Below are 25,991 nucleotides of genomic sequence, written 5' to 3' on the forward strand. Positions count from 1 at the left end.
CAGTCAGGGCATCACCAGTGGGGGACAGGCACACAGCCTGGGAACTAGCCAGGGCGGGGCCAGATGGGGACCTGGGAGCTGGCTGGGCGGCAGTTCTGTACCACACAGGGCTGTGACAGGAGCCACTCGGAGAAAGAATGGTCCTGGGATCCCCGCCCAGGCCTGGGAGACAGACGCTGTGGAGCTGCACTGACTTCCAGCTCCCACGGGGAGGCCGGGCCACAGGCTTCATCTCGCCCGAGCTCAGGAGACAGTGAAATGGGTTAGGGCCCCGCATCAGCTCAGCACTGATCCGCCCCAAAGCCCTTCCTGGCTCTTCCGTCCTCACAGAAGAATCCTGCTACCGTTGCACTTTCCTGGGCAATTAACTGAATGCACAAGCATTTAGGGGGCTCCTGCCCATGGTTACCTCCCAGGTACCCCGCTGTCAGCTGAGCTGAGCACCGGTCAAGGGCCGATGGCAGAACTGCCAGACTGGAGCCCTCCCCTGGGAAGTGAAGCTGGAAGGCAGTCGCTGACTGGCGGAGCAAGGTCGTCCGGAGAATGCAGCAGCGGGTCGGGGACACCAGGGCAGACCCGTGCAGTGGGTGTCTGCAGCTGTGCCAGGAGCCCTGGCCCTGGGCCTCCGAGGCTCCTCCCACACAATCTTACACTGCCTCGCAGAAAATGCTGTGTACTCAACAAAATGATCCCCGATCTACATAAAACCTAGTATTTAAATAAGCATTAAGTCAACCAATCACTGTATTTTTGTTTAGCTGCAGTCAAAAGAGTTATTTAGTGGGCACAAAAGGGAATCAAAACCATTTTTGTGGCACTGGGGACTGGACCCAGGGTCTTTCGCACTGAGCAGCATCCTCAGTCCTTTTTTTATTATTTGTTTGAGACAGGGTCTCACCAAGTCACTAAGTTGCACAAGCTGGGCTCAAATTTGCAATCCTCCTGCCTCAGCCTCCCAGGGTGCTGGAATTACAGGTGTGCACCACCATGCCTGGTTCAGGTTTATTTTTGAACCGTCCCCAAACTGACTTTCTCCCAGGGTTCAGATCAGAGACGTCTTCTTTTTATCGTGAGCCTCTCTGCTTCTGAGACGCAGGAGCACACATGTACCTGCTGGAAGCGTTTGCTGTCGCTGCTGGTCTTGTCCCTGCTGCTCACCAGGGCCTACAGCACCCCGGTCAGCCGTGTCTCCTCTCCCGCTGCCACCTCCACCTCACATTGCCCTTGCTGCCCTCTGCGTGTAGAACCCTAGACACGAAGTCTGTTTTCTGACCCATCAGTCTTTACTACCTCACGCCATGCCTATGACGCTCTCCTCTCTGCAGAAGCCATGTGGTGCCAGGACAGCTGGGTATCAGGATCCTACTACAGCAGCGGCACGGCAGTTTCTCCCATTAACGCTGACAGGATTTGCTGCTGCACTTCGGCTCGGCCCCGCCGTGTGCCAGACGCCGCTCACCTGCTGGGCCTCCCCGTCTGCAGCAGGCCACAGGCTCTCAGGTGTCGCCAGGGACTGCGGGGACACCTCGGGCCCCACGAGGACTCGGTCTCATGTTTCTCTCTCCGGAGCCCGAGGACCTGCAGACGCTACACACTGCTCACGGCCTAAGGACGGATTATACTAAGGCCTCCTCCCGGGGTTCTTAAGAGAATTAAAGGAAAATTAATTTCAGTTAAGTGCATTCAAAGCATGTTCAGTGTTTTGAGTGTTCAGTAAGCACGAGCTACCATTCCATCACTGATAAAAATCCGGGCCTGACAAGCTGGACCTAAATGCCTCTGTGGGTGGTGCTCCGAAACTTAGGGTTTGGAGCAAAATAATGAATTTATTTGCAGTCACAGCCTTTAGTGCCTGTGAAGAGATCCAGGCATGAAGCCGTGTTGGCAAAATGAAGAGTGCTCCTTCTACAAACCACTCACCCACGCATTCAGACTTCCCGGCCTGATTTAACCCAACGTTCTCATTTTAAGACACATGCAAATCAGCAAATACCAACAAACCGGAGGACACAGATCCAGCCCTGGAAAATCCCTTCGTCAAACCCTGCCCTGTCATGGGCTGCCAGGCCCCCATTACCAATGCTCACGGGCACGGCCCATTCTGGGCCCAGTGCTCAAACTCCCACGCTGGCCAGGAGCCTGAAGACAAGGGTCTTGACTTCCTGAAGTCATTCAAGTTTTCCCTTCCTTTTCTCTGAAAATAAGGTGGAGAGTGGGGTGGCGGACGGGCTGAAGCACACTCTGCCTTCGTGCCCGTCAAGGAGCAGGCCCGGAGTGAGTGGTGCCGAGACCCAACAGCCAGGTGCCCCACACGGCCTTCTGCACCCCCTGGCTCCCCCCAGGACGCGTCACGGGGTTGCCGTCCTTCGTGCCTCCTCGGGGTCCTACCTGACCACTCACCTGCCAAAATGCATCTGCATTTGATCCCACAAGTCTGTGCGCTGATAAAGCTACATTTCAAAATGGCCCAAAACACGCTCCCATTTCTAGACTAGGAAAGCCCCGAAGGACAGGAGACCAGGCAGGCTCCGCAGCGTGCGAGTCACCAGGACACCACTATGATTACCAGGGTCGCGGCAGCAGGTGACACTCAACTTCAAGGCAGCGCCGCTAAACCCCTCAGCAAGTGGCGCACTGCGCTGCTTTGTTTTCAGGAGGTACAAGGTGAGCTCCTGAGCGACTGTGCAAGCAGCCGAGATCAGCCACACCAGGAGGCAAAGGGGAAAGGTCAGCATCAGGTCGTGTGAGGGAAAGAAAAGGCCCTAACCTAAGTGGAGATTACACTAGAGCCAGTGTGTTTATTGAGACACAGAGTCCCCAGCCAAAGGAACAGACAGTGACACATCGGGACTGGTAGGAATGCCGGACGTTATTTCACAACCGCTAGTACATGTTTCTTCCTCTCCGACACAAACGGCACAGACCCTGGCTTGCTGTGTTTACGACGATTCAGTTCCCTAGAAATGAAACAAAATGAACAAAATTACAAAAAATTATCTTTTTTTGGGGTACCAGGGATCAAATTCAGGTCCTTGCGCTTGCAAGGCAGGCGGCAGAACCACTGAGCTAAATCACCAGCCCACAAAAAATTATCTTAACCAAAGAAATTATTCTCTATTGTTTCCACAGGAAAACAACGATTTAAAATATTCATAATGGGAATAGGTAAAAGGTAGCAACTCAACAAAAATCAACTTGTTACTTAATCTCTTATCTTAACCTAATACTCTCCTTAACTAGGTTATAAAGTCTGTCAATTACTAAAAGATTCAATCCTAACATCTACCCAAAGGCGGCAAAATAAGTCAGCAAAGAAACATCTTCATTTTTAAAAACTGGAGCTTTGTCTTTGAATTTCTGTAATACTCTGCTTTAACCCAAGTGCTCCAGAGAATACTCCACAGGAGAAACAGAGGGGGCTCTGCTTCAGATCCACACCGCTAGCCGCCCCGCTGGGCAGTGGTCTGTGCCTGCCCTCCAGTTCTTCTGGAGGCTCACGGGAGCCCAGGAGTTTGAGACAACTTGAGCAACAGAGCCAGACCCAGAGATGTCAAATGTGACAATGAAGTAGACTTTTAGAAATTTACTTATGAAATGAGCACTACCTATGAATTCTTCAAATTCTTTCACTTGGAAAACGCACATAGCTACATTAGAAATCATTTAAGAAATTATCTACTTGCAATAGTTTTTAACAGGACGAATGTTTTCTTATTTTGCTAATTCATTTTCATCATTAGTCCTTTAAACATTCTCAGAAATGAGCAAGGGATTAGCTCTCCCTGCCCTCCCTACTAGGGAAGCGGTCCAGGAGGCCCGCGCCCGCAGTGCACAGCAGTGTGAGAGCTGCTTCCGGGGGGTTCTCTGCCGGCACCCCGCCCCCACCCCGCCCCCACGCACTTGCGCCGGCGCGCCTCCCGCATGACGCGCTGCTCCTGGATCTGGCTGTAGATGGACTTCGGCAGGTGCCGGTGGTTCGCGATGCGTTTGATTTGAGGGTGGTGCTGGAATTTCTCCTTCAGCTTCTGGTTATAATCCTGGGCAGCTCTCTCTCGTGATGCCAGCTGAAAAGGTACACATTGATCTGAACGAGGGGCGCGGCCTGTTTTGCTTCCGTATAATGAAGCTAGGAGTTTGGTAGTTTCCAAGGCACCACACGGTATTGCTAGGGCCCAGCCCCGCAGCTCTGGAGGAGGCCACCACAAATACAAAGGTAGGAGGAGCAAAACAGCAGCCCTTCTCCAGGCAAGAAACAGAAAACATTCCTAGCTCATTTTGTTGTAAAAATAATTATGCAACAGAAAGAAGTATCTCATTCCATAATACCTAGGTTTAACAAATGTCAAGTATGATACTAATTACAGTACAATACATACCAATCATTAACCAGAAACAGAATTGTTTTTAATTATTGCTTATTATGCCTTGATTTTTTTCTACCAGGACTAATAAAAGAAAAATTATTCAAAAGTAAACAATACATTGGCTAGCCTGCTAATAAAGCAGTTAAAAACATGAAGAATCATAAACTATATTATGTGGCAATATCAAATAAAATATAAAGCTATTTGGGGAATTTTTTTTTTTTTGAGACAAGGTCTCACTGTGTAGTTGAGACTGACCTGGAACTCACTATGTAGACCAGGCTGGTCTCGAACTTACAGCGATCCTCCTGCCTCAGCCTCCAGAGTGCTGGGATTACAGGCATATGCCACCCCGCCCCACCATTCTTAATATGTCTTCCTGATACAAACATTCTGTATGTTTCCCATAAAAAATGTAGGGCATTTGGAAAAACATCAACAAATAAAGTTATCAGCTATACTTCCATGGCCCAGAGGTAGCAGCCGGAGCCAATGATGTTTCCCAGAAGCCTTTTCACACTGTGTTCACGTTGAAAGGTTCTGGGGCCTGCATGGAGCTGCAGCCTTGCAGCCCGCAATGCCCACTCCTACAGAATGGTAACGCTCCTCCAGATCTAAAGCTCCTGCTCCAATTCCTCCTCCAGGGGATGGCGGACACAGGGAGGCGAAATCTCACCAAGCAGCTGAATAAAGAGGCACTGCAGGCGTCCTGACATGAAACACATCCATAGGGCCTCTTTCGTCTGTCAGTGATGTGTTTGGTCACAGTACTATCAGCTTGATCACAATACTCGAAGTTCTTCAGACAGATCTCTTTACAATATGACGATACCCAATAACACCAGAAACTTGCTTTGCTCTACGAAAGGGAAAGAAAATAGGGCCCTCACCACGCCGAGCTTCTCGGAGGCGTTGGCCTTCCACAGGCGGATGTTCATCTCGTCGGAGCCACACAGGATGTACCTGCTGTCGGCCGTCCAGCGCACGCAGATGACGTGCTGCATGCGCTTGGTGTGGTATACTTCCCTGCAGGGGGCAGGGAGGGAGGGAGATGAGGGGAGGCCGCGGCACACGTGCGCACCAGGGCACCCTGTCTGAGTTCTAAGAAATTCAAAAGCATTTTGAGCTATTTTTACTGAACCCAACCAGTAAGATTCTATGCTGAGACAGAGAATTAAAAACAAATTCCTGTCTGAAGAAAAGTTATAATCCAGTAAGAAAGCACAGTAAGCAAAACCAGATGCACAGAAAAATTTACAAAATAAATGAAAGCATAAAATGCAAATAAAATCTCATTTTTAGCTAGGTGACCTTTTAACAAGAAAAAATAGCTTGCTCTTAATAAGTCCTCACCACCTCAATTCAGTTTAGCTCAACAATCACACCTCCCTTCTAAACAAGGAAATAAAATAAATGCAAAAAGCATATCCTGATGTTCAAACCTGATGTCTGATTTTTGCTTGGGCACGTTATTTCCAAAGGCAGGCATGATGCTGCACACCTGTCATCCCAAAACTCTAGGAGGCTGAGGCAAGAGAATCATAAATTCAAGCCCACTCTCTCAAAAATAAAAAATCCAAGAGGTGGGGAAAAAAAATCCAGCAGTGTGTGTGTGTGTGTGTGTGTGTGTGTGCGTGTGCACGTGCACGCGCGCGTGTGGCTTAATTGAATTAACTGAAGTGAGAGCTGATTTATGTGTGAAAAAAAGGGAGGGCTCCCAAAGCGTCTGAGGGCTGAGGTAAGTAAGGATCATTTAACAATGGAGCTGACATATATCACGCCTCTCTAGAACTGTGAAACTGTGTAAGTGAATTCACAGCAGACACTAACCTGGGAAGTGCTAGGAACACATTGAAAAGCAAGGTCAAAAAAAGTAACAAGATGAAATTTCTGGAGAAACAAATTTCTCAAATCTGGACCACACAATTCAAAATGCAGGCTGCAAGAGAGAAAGGAAACAGGCCCAAAAGATGATGCACAGTAAAAGAAAACCCAGAGGGGCGATCAAACAGGATCTACCTCTGCAAAGGATCTCTAAAGCTCATTCCCACTGCCTTCCATGCAGTGTGTTGCAAGCACCAAGAAAAACCCCAAGAAATGCTTTTTTAAAGGGAGGAGGATGGTTAGAAAGATAAGCCTATTAAAAGGAAAACAACATGAGACAGAGTACTTTTTCTCATCCTCCTCAATGTTCTGGTGGTACAAGACTTGGAAGCCAGGTATGACTGTGCACAACTATAATCCCAGCACTAGGAGGCTGAGGCCGGAGGACTGCTGCAAGTTCAAAGCCAGCCTGGGCTGTCAAGGCCAGCCTAGATTACATGGTGAAAGCCCAACCAACTAGCCAAGATATATAGTCTCTGCCCTCTCAAGAGGTTCCCCTTTGCAGAGCAATGTGAGTTTAAATGCTGAAATTCAACCAGGCTTCAGCAAGACTAAAAGTAGCCTGGTCAGACCAGTCAAACCCAATGGTTAGTCACCTTACCAACTTCCTAATGTAAACTAAGCAGGTTTCTTCTCACTCATACAAATGCCAGATTTATAAAGCTCACTAAAGGTTATATAAGAGACAAACTTATTTTAAAAAACTTTCTTAATAATCTAATTTCTCCACATGAATGCTACTGACTTTAGTTATTTGCTTAGTAAATATTTAATGAAATCCCAGTGGAAACTTACTTCCAAGTACTGATTTAACTGTAGTTTTTAAGAACTCCTTTAGCCATACACTATAACCTTCTTAGGGTCTTCTCTTAAAGGAAAACAAACAATACAGATATATCCAGAGCTGTCCAAGCTGAGCCAGACCATGTCTGTAATGACAGGCAACACGCACAGGCTATGGAAACAACCTAGAACAGCTTTCCAGTAAGTGAAGGCAAAGGTCACTGCGATACCTTTATCTGAACAGCACAGGAAGTAGCACCTACTAGGACTGAGACTGCAAAACTCCGAATGGCACAGGAGAGCACGCTAAAGCCCTGCCGCCATTCTGGAAGAGCACGCGCTACACCTTCTAGCTGCCTGGGCAGGCCTAGCTGCGGATCCAGGTCCACGTCTCTGCGCTGTTCTCCGCCCAGTCCGTGTCTGCTCTGTGTTGTGACAGGAAAGGACCACTCTTCTACTACTTTCAGGCCTGGGCAAGGCAGATAAATTCCATTTTTCTCAAACTCTGGAAAGTGTGCTCAATCTAGGGACTACGGCCTGCAGTTACTTCCTGCCACCAGAACTTCTGCTCCCAGAGGCAGCAGAACCCTCAGGAGAGTGCAGTGCAGACCGGGGGCCAAGTCCACCCCAGCGCCCCGACCCCATGGGCCCGTCTCCCCACCACTGCACAGCTCTCCCTTCTTTTCCTCTTCTTTTTCTACTTCCAATGATTCTGTTATCTTTCACCAAGTCCATTTTCTAATGAAATGGTATTTTATTTAAAAAGACCAGGACATTCAACCAAGTCAGAGTTACGTATACATGTATATATACACTGCATTTTAGAGAAATTCATTTACATTATGCTTGTATCTTTCAAATGTGATTATGAAATTAAAGTGGAAGTGTCCATATCTCCAAGTGTGATCGACACCACCATAACCCTGGATCTGCACATTTATGGGACACACTCTGAATCTGGTTTTCACTTGCTTCCAGAATCACACCTAAGAACACGTGTGAAAGTACTCTGTGAACCACGGCACACCACACGGGGCAGCACCTTGTATGGGAATTAGGGTTAAAGGAAGACACAGGGCAAAAACTCAAGAACTAAATGACCCTTGAAAAGCTCTTAAATGCCGTAACATCCCACGAATCAGCTCCATGAGGTGCGTGCTGTAAAAGTGCCAGGCTACAATGGGGCTCGGATGAACAATGGCGTATTCTAGACAGTGACCTAGGGTGCGCAGTAGGCGAGCAGCGTGAAGCACCCCGACCAGACACGACTCACACTGTGCGCCCACGGAGGGGACACATGGAGCCCACAGGACAGCTGAGCCTCCCGCTTCCCTCTAGAGTGCCATGGAGGAAGCATGGGCTTCATGATTTTAAACACCCTTTCTCCTTTTTTATTTGTGCTGAAATAGAATAAATAGAAAATAACAAATATAAGGTATTAATTGCTCTTAAACTATATTAATGCAATATCTGTCAGATTATCAAACTGAAATTTGTTAGGAAGATTACTACATGCACTTAAAAATAATTCTAAAATCAAAAAAAAAAAAAAGATTTACTAATTGAGTCCGTATCCCAATAAATTACAGGTGACGTCCTGCTCAGTGGGAGAAACCCTGCACAGGCTCATGCTCTGCACGTAGGTGGGTGACAGGCTCAACAGGTGCTGTTGCTTGAAGCCACAGGAGCTGGCTGAGGCCCTTCACACAGATGTGCGCCCCCCAAAAGAGACAGATGATGGTTAGGATGAGAAAATGAGAAATGACAAAAACGGCTCAGCGGTGGTCACATACCTGCTTCGACTCTTATCCGCAGGAAAGATGCGGATGGATCTGTCAAAGCTGGCAGACACGAACTCCTTCCCCGTCGGACAGTAGTCCACGTCGAGCACGGCAGACACGTGATCCATGTGCACCATCACAGGGGTGTCCAGAGCACGCATGTCAAATGTGTACAAGCTGCAGAGAGTGTGGGACATCTGACGTGAGTCTCCAGGAAGAAGCTATGCACAGCCCTGAAAGACCCTGGTGAAAAGAAGGCCCACGAGCTGACTCACTCCACAGAGCCACAAACAGCTCAACTCTGCACCCACACAGCAAGGGGCGGTGAAAAACATCGACCACTGCCATTTCTCCCGCAAAGTGTACTCATACAAACACTTTTCTCCCTATGAATGCAAATTTCATTGTAAAAAAAGTAAACATGTTAAAAAAGAAGAGTACAAAAATTAACTCTACTACCCAGAGTAATTCTGCTATTGCAACTTTTAAAAGATATTTTCACCATGTTAAATATATTTTTTTTCTTTTTCTTTTTTTTGGTACCAGGGATCAAACTCAGGACCTTGTTCTCGCAAGGCAGGCGGCGGAACCACTGAGCCAAATCCCTGGCACCAAATACATAATTTTAATTAAATTGAAACTACTGTACAAAGCTTTGTATTGTATTTCACATAATATAAGCCTTACTCAAATATTGATCACTGAAAATATTTTAATGACTACGTATTTAAATGAATTAAAGCCATTCAGTTCCCTATTTTTTAGTTTATACGTCTATTATCATAAATAATTCTTAAAATCCTGACGGTTGAGTGTTTGCCATCTGATTTTAATTGAATGGATTCAGGCCGATTCCGTTAAATCCGGACAGATTCCTCCAAGTGATGTAGATTCAAAGGCACGAGCACTGGTGAGGCCAAACATCACTTCCAACATAGCTGTGTCAATGCGTTTATACTTCTATCTGTGATACAGTAAGAGTAAGCACAGATGCCAAAAGGTGCAGCAAAATTAGAAAATTGTGTTTTATGCAAACTGATAACAATAACACTTCGAGTTTTACAACCTAAAAATTCTTAATCAATAGCTAAAAAAAGTGTTCCAAACTAGCTAAGATGGGATAACAGGTAAGAAAACACGGCATTATTACAACCAAGTTCCTAACATCAAAACCCTTGAAATACTAAGAGCACTTGGTAGGATACCAGAGGAGAAAAAAGCTCTCTACATAGTTTCAAAGTATCTCCCCAAAGAAACGAAACAGATTCACAAGCAAAATCCCAGTTAACATTACCAGTAGTAAAACCTACTGAACACAAACACCACTCCCCCAGAGGGTACAATGAGCGGGACACATCAGTTCTGCGGTATCTTGCCAAACACACAATCTCAATCTAGTAATAAAAAACGTTCCCTAAACCCAATCTAAGGTCAGCAAAGTAACCGACAAGGCTTCTCCAAAATTCATACTAAGGCATTACGGATTCACATCTGCGCTCTCCCCAAATCCATGTTGGAATCTAAACCCCAGTGTGCTGCAATGTGAAGGCCGGGCTTCCGGTAGGTGGTGAGGTTACAAAGGCGGCACTCTCTCGAATGCAGTCAGCATCCTGCAGGAGGGCAGGTAGCTAGCCTGGGCAATCCAGTGACTTAGCAACTGTTCTCAAAATTAAGTGTACTGTGTACTGGGGCCATCCCCACCACAATGACAATGAAAAAAACAAAAGGCAAAAACAACAACAACAACAAAATATGGACTTTGCCATCATTTAAATGGCCTGCAGCAGAGATCATGCAACGTCTTCTAAGAAGGGCCAACAGGAAGCATTTCTGGTCAAGTGAGCCAGGTCTGTGACGGTCAATCTTGTCAGCCTGATTTGGCTGAGAAAACCCTACAACTTTAGAAAAGCACACTTCTGGGTATTTCTGAGGGTGCTTCCAGAGAAGACCTGTGGGACAGCAAACCTTCCCTGGAGGTGGGCAGTACCATCCAGGCTGGAGGCCCAGCTGAACAAAAGCAGAGAGCAAGGCCTCCGCCACAGTCTCTCTTGCTCCCTCTTCCCTGGCTGCCATAGGTGAGCAGCTTTCCTCAGCCGTGCTCTTCTGCCATGGTGCTCCTGGCTACAGGAAATGGAGCCTAAAGCACCAGTGCCAACTATGGACTGACACTTCTGAACCATGAGCCAAATTATTTAAATTGCCATTCTCGAGCTGGGGATTTGGCTCAGTGTTTCCGCTGCCTGCCTCACAAGCACAAGGGCCCAAGTTTGATCCCCAGTACCAAAAATAAAAAAATAAATCGCCATTCTCAGGTATTCTGTCAGAGCAATGGAAAGCTGACTGACACAAGATCTCTGCTGGCATTTCTCAACTCAGGTATCAAGGCCAAAAACAGCTACACCTAATTTATAAACAAAAGGGGATAGACATATTCCACTAAAACTTTATAAAAATAGGCAGCAGGCAGGACTTGGTCCATTGATTATAGTTTACTGTTCCTGCCCTACATCATTCTGAAAAGTGAGAAAATACTTTTCTAAGGAGCTTTTCTCCAAATTAGGCCTTTTTTTTTTTAAACAAATAACAGTTTTCTAACTTGTGCATGACATTACACTCACCTAATGAAACATCTATCTATAAGACATGTAATCAAACCATTTTTGATAAAAATAATTTAAAAAAAAAAAATGACTGACGACTGAACTCAGGGCCTTCTCAATGATCTACATCCCTAGCCATCCTCTTAAAATTTTCTATTTTGATGCAAGGGCTCACTGAGTTGCCTCAGGAGGACTCAAACTTGTGATCCTCCCGTCTCTGCCTCACAAGTGCTGGGACCACAGGCATGTGCTTAGACATAAGTTTCTAAAAGAAAGAAACTTACTTAAAATCTTCATTTGCTGCAGTAAAAATAAAAGCTTCCATAGGGTTCCAACAGATTGTATTTGTTCTCATGTCTAAGATAACCTGGAAAAAAAAGCATATGTTATCCCATTGCCATAATACTAACTATCTTTAAAATAGTTTCCTACTTCATTCTCTTACCTCTGTTCACTGATTTAAGCAGTTAGTAAACAGGATGAGCACACAGCAATGAAAAAAGATAAACCAAAAATTGTTTCTTGAATATAACACAGGCAGAATGGCAAATATGAAAAAGAATGAATACTGGTCCCTCAACTGAACTGAGAATTTAGTCAGAAAAATGAGACATACTTTAGGAAACTTAAAATACAAACAAACAAACAAAAAATAACCAAGTATCAAATTACAGACAAAAAACAAAAAAACAAATGACGGATGAGGTTAGTGTTAAAGTACAGGCGAAGCACTTCAAATGACTCGTAGGATCTGAGCTGAGCTGCCATGACCAGGTATTTGCAGTGCTGTGCTACTCTGGAAAGGACAGCTGTTGTGGGGTGAGCGCTGTGACGCTCTCACAGCCTCCCCTCATATTTCCACCACTGCTCCTGGCAGGAAAGAATCGCCCCAGTGGAGAACTGCACTTACAAAAGAAGAGAGTAGTGGTGTACAGCCATCTCTGCATGTGGCTGCCTCCCTGGGACGATAACCACGCGTAAACTGGGGCAGACTCTGGGGGTCCTCTAAAGCCAGGCAATTTCCTCCCTGACCCCCAAATGATGGAGCAACACTAAAAACTGAGAATGGGGGGTGAGAAATTACCACTTATTAAACTAATACATCACGATGGCATTTTGCTACATGTATCACATTTTATTTTTAACAATCTAATGCAAGGTAGTAATTAATGCCACCATTTTACAGAGAAACAGATTAAATTACGCACCTAACCTTTAGGGTCTTCCCAATATACCATTGAGAATGAGTACAGGGGCTGGGGATTTAGCTCAGTGCCTTGCAAGCACAAGGACCCGAGTTCAATCCCCGGTACCAAAAAAAAAAGCTGGCAAGCGCAAGGACCTGAGTTCAATCCTTGGTACCCCCCAAAAAAAGCATACAAGCAGAGAATAAGTACAATGACCAAAGTAGGACTCTAGAAAATGATCTTACTTATATATTTCAAATGTCAACAAATGTAAAACTTCCAAAATTTCTAAATTTACTATGTGTTAAAAAGTTATTTAGGAACACAAATTACGGAAGCATTTATTTCACGTGAGCACTGGGTGAAGGGACTCACGGCAAACGAACGTGATCCAGCCCTGCTCACACCTTCACAATCCCAGTACTTGAAATGATCTTTCCACCCTCTTCCTTATGGGGGCACAGGAGTTTCTCTCCCTCTTGAGAGGCAGCTGAAGGCTGCACAAGTTTTGATACCTGAGTTATGAAACAACCACCTTAGAATGTTCGGAAGTCTGTCACTTTGAACAGGTAACACCTGTTTAACAAAATATCAAACCACCAGCCAACAGTATGGAACCAAACTAATAAAGCTGAGTATGTGAATGACTTCCAAAACCTGGAATAGCATACTGGACAGGCCATGTAACACCGGGCCTGAAGCACCACTCCACCGTTAAGTAACAGGATGCAGTATCTTCCATCGAGGAACTTTCAATTCAGTATTAAATTCCTAACACTTACTGGTGTCACAAAAAAGACACCAAAAAAATCTGTGGGTCTCTAGAAAGCAATGGGGAGCTGACAGAATGCCAACTATGACTACCCTATCTATGAAAAAAAAAAAGATTAATTCTGTGAAATACTGATTTACAGGGGAAAGCACCACCAACTGGATAAAAGAGACAAAAGTAAAACTCACCTTCTTCAGGGGCGTAGCTTGCCTCATATCGTACAGAACTATGTTCCTGTCAGAAGCACAACTTCCCAAGAGAAAAGTCTGAAACACAGATAGCGCAACAGTCACGAGCATGGCTGCAAACCATGCCCATTCCACACACAGAGACTTACTTATCCCTATACTTGGCATGTTCTAACAAAAAAGTCCATTTCAGGAGGTAAAATAAATGATCCACAATCTCAGCAACCTGAGTATTTTTATTATTAAATCCCCACACAGGTATTTGAGAGGCCAGTAATAAGGCAAAGGTAACATTACACTAATTTAAAATACCACTTTACTTACCTTCTTCAAACCAGACTTGTTTACTGTTTTTCATTATTATAAATAACACTTCAGGGAACATTTTCACATATTTAACTTTTACTTTTGAATTATTACATTCAGATAAAATTTCAAGAGCAACACAAATGTATCAAAATGATATAAACAATTTTATGGCTTTTTATATTTAGGGTTATTTTCCAAAGAGTTTACCAATATTCCCCACAATGTTAAGAATATGCCAATTTTACTTTTAATAAAAAAGCTTTCCATAAACAAGCCATTAACTTATTTTAAGAAGGAAAACTGAAAAAATTAGTCTAAGGCCTTTGTTTTAAATCAGTTTAAGTTATATAGTATTAAAAAAAATTGCACTAAATCTTTTTTGCTTTCCTCTCTGAAGCTTCTGGATTCACTCTTCAGTTATATTCTAGAATACGTATATTAGCAGAGTCCTCACACAGCACCAGTTAGGTGAGTACTGGGCAAGCACAGTAATAATTCTCCCCAGACCTTTTTGAAACATGAACTCACTAAGTCACCTAGGCTGTCCTTGAACTTGCAATCCTCCTGCCTCAGCTTCCTGAGCACCTGAGAAACAGGAGTGTACCAATTTGCCCAGCCTGCAAATCAGTTTCAGATGTGTGCAGTACCTACACAGCTACTACCATCCAGTGGAAGCTGGAATCTCCCTCAGCGTGGCACCAGCCTTCACTCATGGCTCCCAGTGCCCACGATCCTGGCTTCTGCCTCCTGTCACTCCCACTGCCGAGACGGCAGGAAAAGGAAGAGTCACTGTTGCTGCAGGTTGGCTTCCTCCCACTGCTGTGTGCGCTCAGCCCAGTGGATGTCACAGCCGCGGCCTCTTCTCAGGCCTCTCCAAAAGCCTGTCCCCGTGGCTCCTCCAACCCTTTCCTAGCTGTCCCTTCTGTCCCTTTAGAGGACGACCAGTTCCACTGCTAAAAGCAAAGACATGGTCCAAGCAAAACCAAGCATTCCACCTCGAGTGAAATCCAACTTTCCCACTTAGTATGTGGCAATGCTCAGCATAAACATTTGGCTTTACTGGGAGTCTAGGCTTCAATACTATAGCAGAAAATTATTAACGATCAGAGGAGACAAACACACGGCATGTGTTCACAGCAACATGCCCTTTCCATTCAGTTTAACGTGGATAAGACATTTGGCGCACCATTTGCTTTTAGTCACTTCATTAGGTTAATTAAAATGCACACATGCGTGCGCACACACCCAGATGAATAAACAGAATTGTTAATTCAGGCAAGTCAGAAAAGCATGCTCACCAGGTCATGACTAAAAATTGTCATTTCAGAACAGGCCATCAGCTCTTCTGACATGATGATCACTGAAACAGAATCAAAAGATTCTGTCCGTCTCTCAAGAGTCACTAATTTTGTTTTTTATAGTAATAACACCACAACTTGAATTGTAGTAATGTATTTTTTAAAATGTTCACATATATCATAATATGCACTCACAAACTTACTAAGTACACTCGGGGGTTTAGTCTCATTTGACATCAAAGGAACAAGTGTGAGGAGCTGTGACTTGGACGAAATCATTGCAAAGGGCAGAAACCGGTTCCCATTGAGCCTGTCACTGCGCAGGACACGTGGCTCCCTACCAGCACGTGTGTGTGGCTGCCTCCTGCTGCTGTCACCTGGGCCTGCTCGGCACAGTCTACTGGCTCCTAGGGGCCACACCTCACTCCCACACTTCGGCACACAGGGAGGATGGTGCTGGACAGAGGGAGGAAAATGCAGCACAGACTGGCTCAGCGCTTTCAGTTTCGTGGGCCACGTGGCTTTACAGAGCTTACTCAGCAGTGCCATTACACTGCAAAGCAGCCACAGACAGTACATGAGCAAGACTGCATGGCTATGTTCTAGTGAAGCAACTCATCAAACAGGTGTGTCCACATCTGCTCAGAATGCTTGGCCCCCTGCTCCAGACCTGCAGCCTCACCCAGAAGTGTGCATGTGGGTACACACTAGCAGGAGGAAGAGGATCTTCAGAGTGTCTGCCTTCTTGGCAACACCTCATCTTCCCTCCCTTGACCCGTCTGGTTCCAGAAGAGTGTGTCTGCATATCCGGTTCTCTTCTACCACTTGGTAGAGGAGCCTCCCGAGTAACTTGCAAACTCAGCCTATCCATGGAGTGATTTGCTTTTCTTTCTGAAGGAAAACATGTCTCTACCTCATCGTCTGGACAATGAATTCAGTTGCTGTCCCATATTTGGAGAAGGTCTGGAGTCCAAGGGCTAGCTCAGACTGCAGGCCAGCTTCTGCTCCTAAGTCCACACCTGAACAGGTAAGATGTAGTGGTCAATCTCTAACTCTTCTCCTAGACCATGAAGGAAGTAGAAATCACAACTCAGACTTCTGAGCAAAGAAATATATAAGTAATTACCATGTAGTCCAATAAGACTCATGCATGTTGTTATGTAGAACTGGTACTCTTATGAGCTACAAAGCAAACAGTGTTCAAGGATCCTTCTGACTTCCAGGAGGGGTAAGAAAAATTAATATTTTCCTAAAAGTGCAATGATAAAGCATTGCTTGGACTCTGTCCCCATGAACCTGCACACATTCCTCCTCTAAGGATGCTTGATGCTGACATCGGGATACTGACTTCAAACAAGCACACTGAGACTGACAAAATCAGATGCAAGTTGGAAAACTCACCAAATGCCAGAAAGCCACTAAAAGATAGGAAATACTTTTATCTCCTTAATTTCTGGATTCAAAAGTTTCCTAAACAGAGCTGAAGAATTAATGAAGAAACAGTAAACAGAACTTTTAAAATAAAATTACCTCAATTGGGTTAAATTTAACACTATTTATACTGTCAAAGCCCCAGGTCATGGAACATATAGGGCTGGTTCTCTGTTCATCCCAGATGTCCACTTGCTGTCCACAGGTGGCAAAGGCAGGATCTTTCCAGTGATGATCGATCCCTGTGTAAACTGTCTGTAAAGCAAACAGGCTGTCAAGGACTGGTTTCTCCTGGACCACAGCTCTGCAGAACAGCATTTTCAACTCATCTATCTACACTCCAAGTTTTATTTCAGTTTTCAAGAAAAATCTCTGTCCACAAAGAAACTTCTCTAAAGCCTTTAAAGGAAAAATATGAAAAGAGAGTTAAGACTGAGAAACCAATTTCACTTCAGGAACTACTAACTTGCTTCCCCCTGGGAGTTTTCTCCATCTCACACTCACAGCCCACTCTGATGCCCCTTTAAGCAGTTAGCACTACCTGACACCCAAAGCAGAACCTGAATACACGTGTGTTAACTCTAACACTGAACCAAAGTGATTTTTTAAAATGCATAGATTAAATCGAATTCTAGAATTTTGTATGTTTAATGTAAAAAGTGTAACATTATCGTGTGAATAATCTGCAACAATGCATAAGATTCTAATAAGATTACACTAGCCATTTAGAAATGGGAAGAAAGGAGCTAAAGGTGTAGGGAAGGTGTGATACGTAGGGGAAGAACAAAAAGGGAAAAGAAAAAAATGTGAGAGAATGAAAAGATGAAAATAAAGTGGTTGTAGATGGGGAGGGGAGGAGGGGGTGAAGGGAGGGCAGAGGTAAGGGGAAAAAATGAGAATCAAGACTTGTCATGTAGAGGTACAAGATCCCAACAATGAATGTAACTGTACTGTATCCCTAAAATGTACCAATAAACTCAATAAAATTAATGAATTTAAAAAAAAAAGTGTAACATTATCAAACATGAGTAGGTCAAATAGTCTGAATTATACTTAAGCTGAAACCAAATCACATCATCTGAGTTGCACCAACATTTTAAAAACAAAACACACAACAGTAAATACACAGTAAACACGCAATAAGAATTGTATTAGTACATTTCTTCATCTTCTAATGGATTCCTTCAAGTAAGAAATTCTGAGCTTCACATAGGATCTATGATTACACAAACCAGACAGAGGCGGAAGCATATTTCCCCTAAGCTCCGCATGGGGATTTTCCTCATGGCCTTCCTACAAGAAATGCTTCATCGCAGCTAAAAATGGAAATCAAACCCTGTTCCACGGACTACTAAAGACCTAGCTCAAATCCTTCGGCAGTGAAGGACCTTAGCTGCATTAAACACTGCTTAGAACAGGTCTGTAATTGCAGAATAATGCCTATCATTTTTATTTTCCTTTTTGGAAATTAACCATGAATTAACATAAAAAGAAAAGAATCCGAATAGGCAAAGTATGAGAGCGTGGACTCCTCCCGTACCTTTCCTAATATTGTGTTTAAGGGCTCCTCCTCTTCTCCGTAACCCGGTCCGTCCATCTTCCACTGCTTCACCGTTTTGTCATCGCCAACCTGGACAGTTACAAAGATGACGATGACAAAGAAGCTACGAATGAGCACCCACCAACCGCTCGATTCAGAAGATAATGCATGTGCTACCCTTCCGTTAGCATAGCCATTGATGCGTTTATGTCCCACTTTATGACAAAGACCTGTGACAAATGCATGAAGTATATAAAATAAAACAGTATGTATAAGTAGAGCAAAGAAAGAACAAGAACAGAAGCAAACTTAGGTCATAAATAATACAGAAAACACATATAGTGATGAAGGCAGCATTTCAAATTTGAGGGAAAAAAATGGATTATAACAAAATGGTATTGGAATAGCCAGTTAGTCATTTACATGACAATCCAATTCCAGATAGTTTAAAATGTAAAAGACAAAAGACATGAAAATAACAGAGAGAAGGCATTTTTATAATCTTGCAGTAAACACAGCCCTTTACCCAATGACCCAGGACTCCTGAGCTCCCCTGCAGAGCCCTGACAACTCTTGGGGGCCCAAGAGGTCAAAAACACCTCACAGTGTTACTAAAGCCAGCTGCACAGATAGTGACAGAAGAAATGGAAGGAAATGCTGGCACCTTGGCTCAAGTCAAGGTGAGACCACTATGGTACTCAGACTTAGTACTGGGTATTTGGTAGACACGTTTGTGAGTAGGCAAAAACAAGAATGTAGAATAGCATAGAGTATAATGTGACTTGGAGTTAAAAAGATGAGAATCCTTTAGCCACAAAGCTTAGGATCACAAATGTTTCAGATTTTGGAATATTTACATGAACCTAATGAGATATTTTGGGGAGGAGATCCAAGTCTAATCATCAAATTCATTTGTTTCATATACAACTTACTTAAAAAACCTGAAGATAATTTTAGGGGAAATGTGTAATAATTTTATAAATTGAACAGTTTCATGGCATGAAATTTTTTCACTTTTGGAATCATGCCAGTGCTCGGAAAATAAAAAGAAAAGAAAAAGAAAGTTTCATATTTTGCAGACTTTTTGATTAGGGACACTCCAAATTACCAACCAGCTTTAACTTAAAGTTTACATTTCTAGATTGCATACAACCTATATTGACTTCTTAAATGAAAATGCAAACATACAGAATACTTAACTATGAGAGGAATATGAATTCGGTCCCTTAGCAAATTCAAAATGGGAAACATTTCCTACAAAACACTTCACAGTATACATGAGAAAGCACAACCTGATTAGAGAGATTTCAGTCCTACAACCAGACAGGAATTTCTTTTGCTGGGATGCTAATGAGGAGAATCATTAACCTCTTTATAACAGACAAAAAACATCAAGTAGGGCTACATCTAACTCTGAATCTAAGCTGCCAACACTATACCAAAACTCAATTCTGGAACCTGATTCTCCTAGGGGTCAAAAAGATAAACTCTAGATACCCAGGGCTGGGCTTATCTGGCTTGACCCAGTGGGATATGTTAGCTCCTACAGAAAAAAGGGAAGATGTGTCCCTGAACACTCTCTCCTTTAAGACAGTTTCTCTCGATCAAAGCCCTGCTAACACCTCTGCAAGCTCAAGACTGAATGATGAAGCCACTCTCCAGTCTCTTCAGTACAAGCCTCAGCAGACCACTGACCCTGAGAAAGGCTTAATGTCAGTCTCTACAAACTAGAACATGTGCATGGTTAGAAGAACACTCATTTCCAGGCAGGGTATGCTGCTAGTGCTACAAATTGGGATATCTTAGACACTATGAAAATTAGGCCATAAAGGTTTATTTTTTGTGACATTGTATAAACATTTTTTAAAACCTCAAAATTACACCAGCAAGTTTTCACATGTCTTCTCTATGACAAAACACTACTTATATATACCTTCAAAGGGGAGAGAAATGAGTGAAGATGACACAAATTCATTGTTTTTAGTCTAGTTGCTTTTATTTTTTTCAATTGACAAGATCATTTGCATTTATAAGTGTAGAACATGTTTTGATAAACACACATTGTGGAATTACTAAATCAAGGTAATTAATATGTACTACCTCAACTTCTTTGTGATGACAGCATTTACAATCTCTCACTTAAAAACTTTTTCAGCAATTTTCTATATAGTACCTTGTTATTAACAATATTTACATTGTATAATAAATCTCAGCTTATCCTGCCTATCTGAAATTCTGTATCCTAAAGCCCCTGGATACTATCCTCCTGTTCTGTTTTTCTGAGTCTGAATTTTTCAGATTCTGTACTGTACATAAGTGAAATTAAGTGGTGTTTTCCTTCTATGCCTGGCTTATTCCACTTACTACAATATCCTCTAAGTTCATCCGTGCTGTTGCAAAAGACAGGGTTTCCTTCTCTTTAAAGGCTAGTTTTCCATGGTGTATGTACACATTTTCTTTCTCTATTTATCTGCTGAAGGCCATTTAGGCTGATTCTTTAACTTGGTTATTTGTAAATAATCCTTCAAACCAATCTTTACTCATTTTGAAGGATAAAACCACATATAAGTAGTCTCGTTGGGATATTAAATGAATCAACATCTCAGAATAACTAACAGGAAGAACGGAAAGTCCTAGCTGCTGTCCACTCTAACCTACCACCCAATTCCTCCTCTGACATATGGTACAGTGTCATCCAGCCTGTCCACTTCTGTAAGACCTTTGTGCTCCCTGGCTGCTCTCGAAGCCTACTGATTCCTAGAGGCAGGCATTCTACACAACTTCCCCGACATCTGTGTGCTTCTGTATTTTCCCCTTCCCTTCCTCCTACTGATGCCACACCATGGCTTCAACTATGAATTCTGTGTTGAAGCCAAAGTGAGTTCTGGTTTCCCTCCTAGGCTCCACACCTACCCGTCACCTTCACTCGAATGACCCACTGGCAGTTGGTTCAGCACCCTGCACGCATTCCCCTCTCAAACGCACTCACACTCCTGACTTCCCCTGTTCTGCAACAGGAACCACCACCTTCCCAGGTACCTTTCAGCTGTCAAGCCTGTCAGTCCTCCAAATGCCGCTCAATCTTACCATTGCTCACTACTGTTTTCACTCCCAAGGTAGCATCTTACCTTTGCCTACTCAAATTATTAAACCAGCCTCTACACTCATCAGTTGCTGTGGTCCAATTAATCATCTCAAAGCACAGCCCCAAATCTGCTGTTCCCACTGTCAAACCTACCTTGAACCGTATTTGTGCACCTGTGGTCATAGCAGCGTTATTCAAAAGAATCAAAAAGTGGAAACAAACCAAATACCCATCGAGGGATAAACAGATAAAGAGAATGTGGTGCATGCACTACCGTTAGTGCTAGGCAGCCTTTCAAGGAAGGAAATTCTAGCACATGCTACATCTCCGGCTTACCTCCCATCAACCCCACTTTGGCGTTCAGGACACTAGTAGTTCAGGGATATGAACTCTGGCTAAAACTAGTTTCATAAACAAAATTACAATTTCTCAAGGTGTAAGTTCTTCTGCTCTGTGACATTTCAAAAGTATGATGGAAAAAAAAACTTGAAAACAATTTATTCAATTAGATTATTCTTACACGTTAAAAAGACTTCACAGCATTATACTTACCGTAAAAAAAGACGTCCCACAAAAGCGTGTACATATTCCTCGTACAAAACCTTCATGAGCTTGTATTGTACGGATACATTTTTGCTTAGTCAGGTTCCAAATCCTAACCTATAATAAAGCATTATCAAGAAATGTCAGTGAATACAAACGTAAAATATTCACATACCGGAGTAGTAACTACCTTTGAAGAAAAATTCCACACTGAATAGGCTATGAATCACTCTACCAGGCAACTAAAAATGAAATCCTTTGGATTAATGCAATACATATAGATAAATATGTCAACAAGCAGGAAATTCAGTATGTAAGCACTATAGTACATTTATTCCAGTCAGAAGTATTTCGGCCGGACATGGGGAGCACTGGGGAGGCTGAGACAGGAGGATCACTGTAAGAGGCAACCCTGTATATAGTTCAAGGGCAGCCTATGCTACATAGCGAGACCATCTCAAAAAAGAAAAGGAGAAAGGAAAAGCATTTCAAAGCCTTTTTCCTTACTAGTGTAAAAAAAATAAGTGTTGAATCACTAATAACATCCTGTGAAAAAACTCACTTAAATACCTTTATCATAAATGTAATTATTTGATTTACTGTAAACAAGCATTAAGCTGCTACATTTATAATTTCTTAAGAGTTAGATAAGGAACTATTCATTCTTTCAAACAGAATTTAGCTTTGAGAATTAAACTGAAATCAAAATAGAATTAAAAGAAAAACACCTGCAACATAAAATGCTTTCAAGTGCTATGTCAGGGTTCAGGGTGACACTTGCCTCTCCATCACATGCCCCGGAAAGGACTGTAGCCAGGCTCTTGGGATGCTTTGCCAGGCAGTTGACTCCATCTCGATGCCCATCCAGGGAAGCAAGAAACGGCTTTGCAAATACACGCTCCAACTTGGTAGCATTCAAAGCTCTTACATATTCTCGGGGGACTTCAAAAGGATGTAGGGTGGGGTCATAGTTTCTTGGAACTGAAATAAGAACAATTCCACTTAACAAAATAATTCACATTTACTCTTTCCTGCAGAAATGCTTAGCTAATCACTTACAGAAATCTGTTAATGAGAAACAGTTTTATGGCAGAAGAAAATCATAAGATGCATACACCCTGTAAAACAATCTGACCATACACCTCTACAAACAGCTTTCCTTTTGTGGGTCCTACTACACTCTTCAACTGACCTGAACCTCTGATAGGCAGGACATCTGACACATTACTCATGTGTATATCTCATGCCTAGCACCGTGCCTGGGACAGAGAAAGGGCATGGCAACTGCAGGCTTGACTGAACTCCAAGCTACTCGTGGAGCGAGGAACAACGGTTACTCTCTGGTGCTAAACACTGTACTGATAGGCTCTCAATGTGCTTATGTTTACATTAATAACTACTATATAATGGGCACTATCCATGTTCGTTTCCGTCCTTAAAACACACTGAGAATTTTCCAGGTTCCAGGCACTCTTCCAAACACCTCACATTAACTCCTTTCATCTCTATAGTACCTTCTGTTGTTAGTTTCTGTTACTACTCAACTTTACAGATGGGGAAACAGGTACAAAGAGATCAAGTAACGTGGCTATGAAGGATGGAACTGGGACTCAAACCAATGCAGTGAAGCTCCATAAGCCTGTTCTCCCAAACGTGTCTCAGTTAATGCGCAGGAAAAAATCCTAAACCTACATATTAAAAAAAGTCAACGTATAAAAAGCAAATGCATCTTCTTACACACAACTTTACCCTGCTACCTCTACAGTCTGACTCCTTGTGAATGGTACATTAAACTCAACACATGATAAAGCCCGCACTTGGGTCATGTTTATGAATTGTACCTTTTATATTCCACAATACTAATAAGTTTCTAAAATAAGAAATACAGACTCAAATTCTCACTGTTTTTTCCAAACTGAAATAGCCCAAAACACCCAGCTTAGAGACCTCTGTCTTAGGAATGAAGCTCCTTTCTGGTCTTTCACCACCTGGCTCCAAACTAGCTCTTCAGCGTCAAGTCCTTTCTGACACTCAGCTCTAGCCAACCAGTTTTATTCACTTCTGTGCAAACTGTCTTGCACTTTCCTACTCGAGTCCCTTCCCATCTCTCCCACCATCTCTTCCACCAAGTTACTCCAGTACTCAGCCTAACCTATCTAAATCCTTTGCACCCCTTAAGAATATTCAGTTCAAATCTTTAGTCGTCCACAGTATTTCAAATTGTAACGAGACCATGCCTACTTTTACTTCTAAATTCATACATCCAGTCAAAAACATTCATTTAACTAATACTGACGGAGCTCCTGCCATACACCACAAGCACTGAGGGCAGCACAGTTAAGAAATTCACTGCACATATTTGTGTGAAGTGTTCTCACATGTTAACTAGGTACATCAAAACTACCAAGGGAGTTTTAAAAACGTAAGATGCCCTGATGCTTATCCCAGTATTTGAACACTGCATAAAATTTACAAGAAATAATAGTTAAGGAATTTTTTAAAAGGTCATCTTTATGTTTTACAGAGCTCCAAATATTTTATTTACATTTTTCTATCTATTGAAACTTCCATCAGAAAGCTGAGATTCTAACACTGAGATTCTATGACCATCCAGTCACCTACCCATCTATCCATACGTCCTTCCGTCCATCCATCCATAAATCAACTATGTGCCAAGTATTGAATAAGCACAGTACATACACAAACAAAAATGATCCCCCCTTTTTTGCATGTGTCTTAGGACTGCATTTTTTTTCTTTTGTGTGTGTGTGTGGGGGGGTGCCAGAAATGGAACTCAGGACCTCGCCTTGCCAGGCAGGCACTGTGCCACTGAGCCACTTCCCCGGTGATTCTTCCCCTTTTTGCAAGCTGTCTTATGGGAAAGACTGTTAGCCAAAATAATAATCAAGAGACAATTTGATTAAACACTCTGATGGCACTATTAAAATACGTGATGAGAGCACAGAAGAGAGACGCTGAGGTAGAGGCGGCACAGCGCCAAGGATAAGTATGGGAAGGCTACTGTCTCCACGCTTATCTAAGGAAAACGTTTCTCAGGAAAAGCAGCTAACTGGGTAAGGGTGTGTGGCATGGGAACCCTGAAAGAAAATGACTGAAATGCACTCACACTGGCAAGGGCGAACATAAGCTGCCCCTGGGAACAGTAAAGACTGGTGAAACGAGGGATCAGAGACCAGAGGCTCAAAGATTAGGAAATGCTGTCAAGGCCAAGTGACAAAGAGAATTTTCATTTCAGAAATATTACTGTCTTGCTACTCACCCTAGAAATATCTCGGGGGGCAACACCATACATTTACGCCTCAACAATGCTCGCTTTTCGCTACTCCTCAAGAGTGAAACACGGTTCCAGTCTCATCTTCTACTGCCTACCCCTCACGTAAACTCCGAATACATTCTTGCCTCGAGGCCACTACACCTCCTGTTTTCTTCTTTTAGAATGGTCGTTCGCCTAAGATTGGCCCCGTCATCTAGGTCCCGCTAACTATAATTCCTAAACGGTAGGCTTCTTCATGGAGAAACAGAGGTAAGGAGAAATAAAATTCATTTCTTCCCTCACACTTCTAATGAGTTGCGGATAAGAAAAAAGTGATGGCTTTAAATTTCATCTTTTGCTTTGTCCCACACTGAGGATTTGAAGCAGTGAAGTGACCAAGCACCAGTACAGAAAGTTTAAAGAATCCGATTTAATCCTTAACCCTTCACTCCCGAATCTGCCTCATTCAAGCTCCACTACCAACAACAGGACCCTGAAGACCCTCAGAGGACAGCAGACAGCAGGGGAGGCGGGCGCATCCTCGGTGATCGGCTGCCGGTTCCGCCAGAGACCCTCGGCACCAGCGCGCCCCGGGAAAAGAACCGATAGGCCGGGAGCTCGCGGAAGCTGAGACCAGACCCCGGGGCCCGCGGAAGGCGCCCCTTCCTGCCGACATGTCTCACCTCTCTGTAAATCCAACTTGGTTTCACGGACGTAATTGTCCGGGTTCCGGCTCAGCATCTTCACCTTCATCTTGGCAACTCTTCCCCACAACACAAGCTCCACTTTCACGTCCGGAGCCGCGGCCTCCAAGCTCACACTCCACTTCCGCCTCTCACAGACGACTTCCTGTCACGTGGCTTCACCGCGCAGAGACGCCGGATCGACTGGGCCCCGCGGCGCTCCGTAGCTGGGCCAGCCGGGGATAGCAGGGAGGGGGGGGTCGGTCCTT

The 25,991-nt window shown here is 43.7% G+C and overlaps 1 protein-coding gene across 1 annotated transcript; it reads right to left on the minus strand.

Annotated features, from left to right (window-relative positions):
• Positions 1-2,772: 2,772 nt before the first annotated feature.
• Positions 2,773-25,914, minus strand: Dcaf13 (DDB1 and CUL4 associated factor 13). Its single transcript, XM_010612123.3, has 11 exons — positions 25,723-25,914; positions 22,547-22,746; positions 21,775-21,882; positions 18,138-18,227; positions 16,697-16,852; positions 13,560-13,637; positions 11,697-11,779; positions 8,825-8,989; positions 5,255-5,390; positions 3,901-4,064; positions 2,773-2,957 (listed from the first exon to the last, which is right to left on the minus strand). Exons 1-11 carry the CDS (start codon positions 25,790-25,792, stop codon positions 2,870-2,872), a joined length of 1,338 nt encoding a protein of 445 aa, XP_010610425.1. The 5' UTR covers positions 25,793-25,914; the 3' UTR covers positions 2,773-2,869.
• Positions 25,915-25,991: the final 77 nt, after the last annotated feature.

This window comes from Fukomys damarensis, unplaced genomic scaffold (genome assembly GCF_012274545.1).
Source record: "Fukomys damarensis isolate Sample0158 unplaced genomic scaffold, DMR_v1.0_HiC HiC_scaffold_5, whole genome shotgun sequence".
Taxonomy (NCBI): Eukaryota; Metazoa; Chordata; class Mammalia; order Rodentia; family Bathyergidae; genus Fukomys; species Fukomys damarensis.

Excerpts from the sequence above, each read along its gene's own strand:
- Dcaf13 (XM_010612123.3), bottom strand. The coding sequence starts at position 25,792 with ATGAAGGTGAAGATGCTGAGCCGGAACCCGGACAATTACGTCCGTGAA. Across the intron at positions 22,747-25,722 it reads CAAGTTGGATTTACAGAGAG|TTCCAAGAAACTATGACCCC; the intron begins GTGAGACATGTC and ends TTCTTATTTCAG. Across the intron at positions 11,780-13,559 it reads AAGCTACGCCCCTGAAGAAG|GTTATCTTAGACATGAGAAC; the intron begins GTGAGTTTTACT and ends TTTTTTTTCCAG.